At 43.8% G+C, this 10,439-nt stretch overlaps 1 protein-coding gene across 2 annotated transcripts in view; it reads right to left on the bottom strand.

The window, feature by feature from the left end:
- RBL1 (RB transcriptional corepressor like 1) overlaps positions 1 to 10,439 on the bottom strand; it is a 79,852-nt gene that overhangs the window by 42,807 nt on the left and 26,606 nt on the right. Inside the window, exons 8-11 of one of the 2 annotated variants that reach the window (XM_006034285.3) lie at positions 10,369 to 10,439; positions 7,287 to 7,453; positions 3,280 to 3,392; positions 2,474 to 2,577 (exon numbers count right to left, since the gene is read on the bottom strand). The exon at positions 10,369 to 10,439 is cut by the window's right edge and continues 137 nt beyond it. In XM_006034285.3, coding sequence (XP_006034347.1) covers positions 2,474 to 2,577; positions 3,280 to 3,392; positions 7,287 to 7,453; positions 10,369 to 10,439 — 455 coding nt within the window. The remainder of the gene's footprint in view (positions 1 to 2,473; positions 2,578 to 3,279; positions 3,393 to 7,286; positions 7,454 to 10,368) is intronic. The other variant, XM_025216271.1, reaches the window with a different exon arrangement.

Here is a 10,439-nt window from a genome sequence, read left to right on the forward strand (position 1 = left end):
CCAAGAGGTGATCATGGGACACCAGATCGAAGGCTTTTTTGAAGTCAAGATATATGACATCAATCTCTTCTCCCTTGTCCAGGTGATAGGTCACCTGGTCGTAGAAGGAAATGAGATTGGTCAAGCAATCCTAGGTCCTAGATGACCTCCTGAGGTCCCTTCCACCTTTAACTTTCTATGAGTCTGTGTGTGTTTGTATAGTGTATCTAGAGACGATTGCATAATAGCTCAAAATACAGTCTTGCTCTTGTGTATTGTGTGTGGGGGGGGTAAGGGGTTATATATGGGGGCTGTGTGGTTGAAGAGTGGGTGTGAGTGTGTGGGGAGTGTGCGTGTGGGCAGGGGGTGTATGTGGAGAGGTGTGGGTATGGCAGGGGTGGAAAGGTAGGAGTGTGTGTAGGGCCTGTGGTAGGGTGTGGGAGGGTGTTGGTGTGTGTGTAGATATGGTGAAGGTTTTGGGAGTGTGTGTATGTGGGGTTATGATGGGGTGGGGGGTGTCTGTGTGTGGGGGCTTTGGTAGGGTATGGGTGTGTGTTGGGGGTATGGTGGGAGGTGGGAAGCCAGCCCTGCCCATCCCATCCTGGCTGCAGCTTGCAGTTCCCAGCTGCAAGGCCGGGATCCATATAGAGTGGCAGGGGGACAGCCTGGCTCAGCACAACGTGGTTCTGGCTATTAGGCCGGGGACTGCATGGCATGGCACGGAGCCAGCCTACCGCAGCTGTGACATGGAGTTCCTGGCTGCAAGACCAGGACCTACATGGAATGGCACAGGGCTAGCCTGGCCCGGAGCTTCCCCTCTGGGCTGTGCCATGCGGGTCCCGGCCTTTCAGCGGGGAACTGTGCACCACAGCCAGGACAAGCCAGGTTGGGCTGGCTCAGCGCCACTGTACGGGTCCCGACCTTGCAGCTGCAAACTGTGCAGCACAGCACAGAGCCAGCCTGGCCCTTCCTGTCCCGTCCCAGCAGCACGTGGTTCCTTGTTGCAAGGCAAGGATACACGCAGCATGGCAAGAAGCCAGCCTGACCCGGCTTGTCCTGGCTGTGGCATGGGGACTTGCAAAGCCAGAACCTGCATGGTGCAGCATGGAGCAGCCAGGACAGGCTGGCCCCATGCCGTGCCGCATGGGTCCCAGTACTGCAGCCGGGAACCATGCAGCACAGTTGGGACAGCATGGGCTGGGCTGGCTCCGTGCCATGCAGTCCCTGGCCTTGCAGCTGGAACCATGTTGTGCCACGCTGGCCCCATACTGCACCACATGGGTCCTGGTCTTGCAGCTGGGAACTGCGCACTGCAGCCAGGACGAGACAGGCAGGGCTGCTCCCCACCTCCACCCCCACCAAAAACCCACACACACAGCTGGAAGCACCTGCCCTCCTCCCCCTTCCCATCCATACCCGAATTGCAACTTTCAGATGAGGGAGGGCTTTAGAACAGCCACAGGGTTGCTAGGGCAGAAGCCTCCGCTAGCCAGAAGCTTCTGGGGCGTGGAAGCAGAGTGGGGCGGGGCAGGTCAGGTTGGGGTTGGGTTAGATGCGTTGCAACCAGAGCCCAAGCTGCTTAGTGCTGCAGCCGGTGGCTCATGCCACTGGCACCTTGTCAGCTTTCAGACAGGTAGCCACTGGCAGGTAATAACTGTCTAAATTTTAGAGGGGCCCCGCGGGCCAGACAGAACAGCCTGGCATGCCGGATCCATGCTGTATTTTGCTTGCCCCTGGTATAAAGCATTGACTGTGGTACGGTATATATTTATTCCCTAGAAGGGCAGTTATTTGTTTTTGCTTGTTTGCACTATTTCCTAATTTCAAGGAAGACTTCAGCTGGTAATGATTGCTTTTCTAGTTATAAAGCAAGTATAGGGGAAGCAGCTCAATAGAGCCCATGACAGTCATATTGCTTTGATGCTAAGAGTAAAAAGGGTAAGAACTTATTCATTGGAAGTCAAAAAAAATAGAACAGAGCATGCACTGACTGCAGAATTTCACAACATTTTTTGAAGGACAAAGTAAAGAAAAATATAAATTATCTAGCAGCCATTTAGGCACACTACACATATCAGAGAATAGTTATGGAAGAAGGGGACACTGATAATAAATTAGACCAGGGAGTAACAATTTATGGCCTAGAGAGTGATTTTATCTGGCACATGGCACCTGGATATTGGCATTACTCTGGTGACAGGTGGCTTGAGCAGTGATGGAGGGGTTGGGGTGGGGAATGGAATTCACACACATGGTAGCAGCCAGGCAGCAGGGAGAAATGGCAGTGGCAGCAGTGTTATTTTGGCCTACCAGCCCCTAAAGGTCACTGACCTCTGAATTAGACTAAGGAACCAATTCTGCCTATGGGCTGAATAAAATATGAGCTGTGTAGATTAAAACAAAAAAATAATTTGAAAGCAGTCTCACACAGATAAATTAAATAAATAAATAAATAAATAAAAAGGACTATTTTCCATCCCGGTTATTTACTTACGGTCATGTCCTTCCCATGCAGTCTGTGTGTTTCTTGCACCATTATAGTCTCCAGAATTTTATAATATAAGATTTCTGCCAGTTTTAGTCTGTTTACAGCAAAATCTGCAATTTAAACCAAACACGGCTGAATAGCAAGAAAATACCTGATGCATTCTTAATTTAAGATTAAGTAAGTAATCTTAAAAGTACTGCATTGCTTTTGCTACCTTTAACAAGGCAACTAGTTATTTATGAAAATAAACATCTTTAGAAAAAAAATTTTAGTTTTAATCACTGAACTTTAGACCATAGACCTTATAAATGCGTCTCAACAGGAGTTATGATGAAGAGGCCTTTAGCCTTCTTTGAGGTAAGGAATGATGTATGGATAAAAGATATCAGAAAATATTAAAAACAGATGAAATTTTGTCTTAAAAAAAAATTTAACCAGCCCGGATTGGTCAATGATGAGCTAAGGGTAAGTTTTATATATTTCTATAAAATAAATTGCCCCTTCACTGAAAATTTCACCTAGGCAGCCATTACTCAGTATTTGAAAAATACGATTAATCTTTTTTCCATAAATACGCCAGCTTTGATAAGCCAGGGATTTTTGTGATATCTTTTACTGGACCAACTGTATAGATGGGTTGGTTCAATGAATGATATCACAAAAATAGTTTCCCCCACCTCTCATACGTTTCCTGGACCATCATGGTTACACCACCACCCCAACTTGACTCCAGCTTGGATGGATAGACTATGCATTTCAACTGTTTTTGTTTTAGTATTTTGAAACATTTCATCCATTTCACATACTCTTACCTATATGAGACCCAGGATGGTCATCTGTTGACATAGTATAGCTCTGACAGAAAGCCTCACCTATTTCTTTTACTCTGTTTACAATACTTTCCATAGGGTTACGCACACAAGATCTATACAAGAACAGAGAGAGAAAGAAAACTCTTTATTTGCATATTACAGATTGGAAAAAAATTCATGTTGCCAAGCTTTTTTCTTGATAGACAATGTTCTGTACTTTCACCCACCTTAAAAAAAAAAAAAAAGACACCCTAGTTCTGTACTTTCCCCCCCCTTAAAAAAAAAAAAAAAGACGACCAAATAAGTTTTACAAGCTAATCAGAAAAGAGACAGTCTATGGATTTAACTGTTCTTACAAATCATATTTTGACCTGCTATCTGGCCTTGCTTCATTCCATTCTGCATAGTGGTCTTGTGGTAATTACTGACCTGTTGTACAGAAAAGATGAACATGTGTTCTGAACTAAGAATCAGTATTTTTTAAAAGTGTATATAAAGGGACAACCTACACCCCTATAAAGGGGCTTGGAATTTTGATCTAACTTCATTATTTTTGTACGTAGAAGTGCTAGACAAAGACCACACACACACACACACACACACACACACACACACACAATAGAGTCTGTTCTCCAAAAGTTTACCAGTTCCCCCATTTTAGGAGAGGCAAGGATTTTTTTGGGGGGTGACCTATTTTATGGGACCAACTGCATGGTTGGAATTAAAGTTAAATAAGCTTTTGAATGCAAGGCATTCTTCATCAGGTTTTTTGTTTGTTTTTAGAAATGGGTAGTAATAGGACTGGTCTTTTAATTTGTAAATACTGAATACCTGACCTTTGTTTTCATATTACTTTAATGGAATTTAAATTGCTATACAAAACTCTAGAGCATCTGCACAAAGAGGTTGAGGGAAGCGTTTTATTTTTTTAAATATATTTTTAATTGCATCTCTCAACTACATACTGAGTGCATCTACATGTGCAATTAAATGCCCAGAAAGCTTGCTGCACAGTAAAATACTACTCAGTAAGTTTTCCCCAGCAGGGCATCTACATGTGCTCCCATTGGGAGCCAATTTGCTCTGAAAGGGAGCAGTTCAGTGCAAGGCTACTCCAGCCCAGCTGTGCATCCATACAGCAGCTAGAGGGAGTTCCAGGCTCACCCAGGTGTCAGCCCTGGGCTGGCAGGGGGCACCAGAGTCAGGCCCTTGTCTCTGGGGAGTGAGGGAGGTTGTCCTGCCTCCAGGGCAGCTGCTTCCCAGCCCCATGCCCCCAAATGATAGGGGCACGGGGCTGGGAAGCAGGAGCTGCAAGAGGGCACATTTTCCCAGCCCCCTGCCCCGATCTGCCCATCGGGGCACAAGGGCTGGGAAGCAGCTGCTTGGGGGGAACGGACAGTTTTCCCACCCTCTGCTTTCTTGGCTGCCTGGGAGCAATTTGCTCCCGATCAGCAGTCTACATATGCACTACTGTGCAGTAGTTACTGCAGGGGTTAATCTACTTACAGGTATTTACAGGTAGTAGGCAAACCCACAGTAGACTAATGTACTGTGCAGTAAAATGACGCACACACGTAGACAATGACGCTTTACTGTGAAGTAGATTCATCTGCTGTACAATAAAGCAACTTGTGTAGACACACCCAGTTAGAACCACAAGGGAATGAGGAAGGACAGGAGAAGCCCATTAAACAATAAAGGACAAAACAGAATAAACATTTGGAACAGTCTAGGCATACTAACTTCACATCTCTAATATCCATATAATATTAACAAGGATTACATGGTAATCCTTTAGTCCTTTTAGTGGACCAAGATAAAATGAGAATGTTCCTGTACAGTACCAGTGTGTATAGCCTATGGGCTGGATCCAGCCCACAGATACGTCATCCAGCTCCTAGGTCTCCCCTGGGGTCTGACATCTGGCAGCCAGGCAAGTAGCGGAAGCAGTAATTGCCACAGCTCCTCCAAAGCAGTCCCCATAGATAGAAAATAAACTTCATTTTTGTAGAGAGGGAGTTGAGGATGGAAGTCTAGTCCCTCTGGATCCATGCAAGTGTCTCTGTGAGTTGCTCTTTATTGTGGAGATCAGTCACGATTACTTTCCTGTTGATGTCAGATGGCATGCAGGGAGGTTTTAGAAATCTTTCTTGTTGCTCAGCAATGACGTTTAAAATCCTTCTTTTTACCATCTTTAATTTTCCCTGAGCCAGATGAAGGGAGTGTAAGCCCGAAAGCTTGCAGAAAAAGATTTTTTTTTTGCAATTTCTTAGTTGATCTAATAAAAGGTATCATCTCTGAAACAAGAGGTCTAGATTTTCGCATTTCTTTTAGTCTCAGACCAACATGGCTTCTAAATGCATCCCTGAAACATGGAAGAGGCCGAATTTTATCTGATTTTGGATTTTAAACTTCATTGCTGAACAACAAGATTTCTAAAGCCTCCCTGCATGACATCTGACACCAACAGGGAAGTAATCCTGCCTGATCTCCACAACAAAGAGCAACTCACAGAGATACTTGTGCAGACCCAAAGGGACCAGACATCCATTCTCAACTCCCTCTGTGCAAAAATAAAGTTTATTTCTTACCTATGGGGACTTTTTACCATCTTTAATTTTCCCCTGAGCCAGAAGAAGGGCGTATGAACCTGAAAGCTTGCAGAAAAACTTTTTTTTTTTGCGATGTCTTAGTTAGTCTAATAAAAGGTATCATCTCTGAACCAAGAGTTCTAGATTTTTGCATTTCATTAGTTTCTGAAACACCCTTGTATTTTTTACTGCTTCAAATGTGATTAATAAAGGCAACAGCAATACTGTAACACACTAAGATATTGTAGGTCATTTGGTACCATACCACATTTTGTTTGAGAAACTGGAACAGTACAAATTCAATACAACAGCACACTTTAAATGGATTAAAAAGTGGACAACAAGTTTTCAAATGTAATTGGAAACATAAGTAATAATTCAGTGGATAGGTTTCCAGTGAGGGCCTGGAGGGTTTTTCTTGGAATAAAACAAAACTAACAAAAGTTTTAGGGTAACACAGATTGGTGGAGAAATATATAAAGAACAGAACATGACGCAGAGCACCCTGGATTCCCTGGTGAACTAAATACGACAAACTATGCAAGCAATGAGCTGGAAACAAGATACAAGTATGAGTTAACACTGGCTGTGGTGAAACATGTATAGATATAAAGGAATCAAGAATGAAGACTGAAAACTATTCCAGGAAGTTATAACTCATAAAACAACTTGGGGGTTCTGGCAGATACTCAATATGATACGTGTGACCAATGGGGCTAATGTGATCCAGAGAGTATAAGCAGGGAAATCTCCAGCAGAACTAGTAAGGTTATAATAGTTCTGTATTTTGTACTAAAAGAATTTCTACTGGTGTACTGTACCCAACTCTGGTGGCCACAATTTAAGCAGAATGTTCAAAACGCTGGAGAGGGCTTCAAGGAGAGCCATAAGAATAATTAAAGAATTAGAAAAGATTCTAGGATATAAAAGAAAGGAACACTTGGTCACAGTCTAAGTACCTACATGGGAATAATAGGGGCTATGCAATCTAACAAAGTTATAGTTTCCTTGGTAGGAAATTTCTATCATCCTAGTTTTAAGAGATCAAAATTTGCTTACAATAATTACATTTATTTTTTCCTTTCAATTTACACTAAATGAAAGGAAGATGGATGTTATGATTAGATGAAGAGTCAAGAATATGACCCATTACATCACCAAAAGAGAGTGGATTTTTAAGCCATGTAATTTTCCAGAGAAACACATCAATTAAGAAATAAAAGGTTTACTTTCTTACAAATAAGGTCTTTAAATGACAATACCACAAAGATTAATGTCTTTGCACCAACTACCTCCATAAAAACCTCTTTCAAGCAGAAAGAAACTGAGAGCAAGAATGTAGTAGCCTAACAAAACCAAGTATGAAGAGAGAGACCACATGTAGCTGTGGAGGCAGGGGTTATACAATGTGCTTACTCAAATACAGCTATAAGTTGTTTGCTAGGAGTGCTTTTCAACCCAGCCACAATGCTCTGTAACCGGCTCACACTTTGTGTTGCTGAAGCAACAGGAGTGATGACCACTTCCTTCTCTCTCAGGTATCTTCTTCCAGTTAGTGGAGTAGAAGGTGCAAATGATCTTTTCTGCCAGATGGAAGATAGAATCGGTTAGGAATCAACAACTCTTCTGTCCAAAAATGTTTTGGACCTTGAGTAACTGCAAAGTCACTCAAACTCCTACAATCATCATGAATTACAAAGAATATACCACCACTATTACCAATTACATGGTCCAGTATGGGGCCACAACAGAGGCTGAGATTTAGAAACAAGCATGTTATAGAACACCGACTTGATAATATTATAAACTAGGGATGTAAATTGCATTTAAAATATTTGTTTAACCTCCTCTAATTATATTGGTTAAACTATTAACCAATAACAGTAGCTCAGACAGCTGCTGCTCCTGGGGGCCTTTGACTGGAGGGAGTGGAGGAAGAGGCAAGCCCAAACAAACATCATAGTCCACGTGAAGCCCTGTGCTGGGTGGGAGAGAGCAATTGTGAATGGCAGCTAATTGCTTAATTCAAGGGTTTTCAACCTTTTTTAAAGGAGTGTACCCCTTCTGGTGGGTACTCTACCTGGACTGTACCCTGTGGATGAGCTGGGGGGGGGCCCCCCCGGTGGCCAGTTGACAAGTGGGGGAGAGGGGGTGTCCCCCGGTGGCCGGCCAACGAGACAGCAGTGGAAAGTGGGCAGCAGCCATGGCGGCTTGCTTCTCAAGTACCTCCACTTCTCCACACCACTGCCATGTACCCCCTGGGGCCTTCACAAGTACACCCAGTTGACACCCCCTGGCTTAACTGATAAGTCATTAGGCTGCTTGCTTTCTTCCTCCTCGGCAGGGGTGGGCAAAATATGGCTCACTGGTCGGAACAGCCCACCAACCGATTTGATCCAGCCCACAGGTGGGCATTAACTCACTGGATCTGGCCCATGGGAAGCCAGCAGCTCTGGCTGCTGCGTGGTACTGGATGGGCTGGTGGGACTGCTTCCACCCAGCAGCATCAGGCATCAGCCCAGGTGGGGTTTCTGTCACAGGCAGTGCTGTCAGCTGTGAATGCTATGGGCAGGTTCACGCACCTGGATGCAGAGCTAGCCAGAGGCATCCATAGCTGCAGGGGCGACGCGTAGGGGGTGCATGTGGCAGCGTGCCCCCGACAAAAAGGCACTGCTGACACTGTCAGTGGCGCCTGCGAGCGGTCGCCACTCGCCACCCCGCTACTGGCAGTGCCAACGGTGTCTGCAGGTGGTCCACAACCCCTGCTGATGCTGCCGGCGGCGACTGCAGGAGGTCCCTGCTTACTGCCTCTGGGCTCCTACTGCTGTGTCCCCCCAGTCTCCGGGGCACAAGTCATTCATTCATAGCTGACACCACTGACCTCCTGGTGCGGTGGTAGCTCCTGCCTGAAGCCCTGACCTGGAATCTGCCAACGGTGTCAGCCGCGGACCCAGGCAGGAGTTGCTGCCATGCTGGACAGGCAGCAGCATTTCTCTCTCTCTCTCCCTTTATCCCTCCCTCTAGAACCACCACCTGACTGCTGCAGCAGAGGGTCCTCCCTGAGTCCACAGCTGAGCGATGGGACACCTGGCAAACTACCAGTTCAGGAAAGGGAGGAGAGGAGAGGAGACAGTGATGTATGTGGCCTTCAGCAAGTTCCCAAAACTCATAAGTGGCCCTCCAGACAAAATAATTGCCCAGCCCTGCTCTAAGGGGTCACCAGAGAAGGATCCCCAGCTGTATCTAAGCTAAGAGCTATAGAAATGACAATGAAGCTGCAACTATACCAGCTGAGCATTCCCTTATCCAGGAGATATCCTCTAATGGGATTAAGATGACTATTCTAAAGATGCTTGGTGCCAAAGGAGTGGCAAAAAAATGGCTGGAACATAGCCTAGGACATAATCTTTTATTTTACTGCCCATTTCCAGAGTTCAGGCTATGAATAATGTAAGAAACTATTAACACAGGTAATTAAAGAACTGGCTATATTTTGGAACTGATGAGAGCAGATTGGGCATAGCTTCTGAAGTCAGGTATATACACAATGGAAAGCATAACAGTCTGCAGTGTACTATGAAACTTGTGATCCAAAACTGGAAAAGAAAATCCAGCACATTACATACACCTCTCACTTAAAGCTAAACATAAACAAGTTTGATGTTGTATTAGAGAATTTTTTTGTAAAACTGATCCATATTAATGCTAGTATTTAGTAACAGCTATTTTTCTGGTTATGATAACCTCATTCCTGAAACTTCATAAACAATAACCCAGTAACATTTGTTTCTTACAACCAATTTATCATGCTTTCAGATAGCTAATTCTAATTTAAAAACCAAATTAAGGAGGGGAAATACCTGTATAATTAGAAGTTAATACATTTGTAAAAAATACAGTTAATCTTTCAATTATTTATCTTTCACAGTTCATTCAGCATGACCAGTGAAAATAGACTAGTCAGGATTACTGGTTTGAGTAGACCTTGATTTCCTTTTCACCCAAACTTCACCATCTCTCCCCAGAAAAGTATGATGAGATTTCTTGAGCCCGAAGGAAAGGGTATTTTTTTTGCTTTGTTTTTAAAAGTGAATTAAAATATTTTAAAGATTTCACAACAAATTTTTATTCAAGGAATGCAGCTCTTGCTATCTGGGTTTTGCATGTAAACCACTTCTCATTTTTTCTGTCCAAAGCCTAAGTATATTGTTTCACAGAGTTAAGCGCTCTACGATAGTGACACATCTATTCTCAAGCTAGTTAAAATAGAATAATCTAAGGACAAGAGAGGAGGAGAGAGACTACCAACTTTGACAAGAAGTATATGTGTATGCAGAATTATGTACATAAATTCTCTGAACTTGTTATTCACAAAAGACACAACAGCTTGTTCAAGAACACCAACATTTTTAAATCTGCTGGTACCCTGTATGTGATTAGGAGAATAAACAATGATAAATGACACACTAATTGAAGTGAAATCAACAAGTGATATTACCTTTTCAAAATGCTGCTGAAGATGACATTCCACATGAACTCCTGTTGTTTTGCCCACTGAAATGTCAGCAG

The sequence above is a fragment of the Alligator sinensis genome, unplaced genomic scaffold (genome assembly GCF_000455745.1).
Source record: "Alligator sinensis unplaced genomic scaffold, ASM45574v1 scaffold338_1, whole genome shotgun sequence".
Classification (NCBI taxonomy): domain Eukaryota; kingdom Metazoa; phylum Chordata; order Crocodylia; family Alligatoridae; genus Alligator; species Alligator sinensis.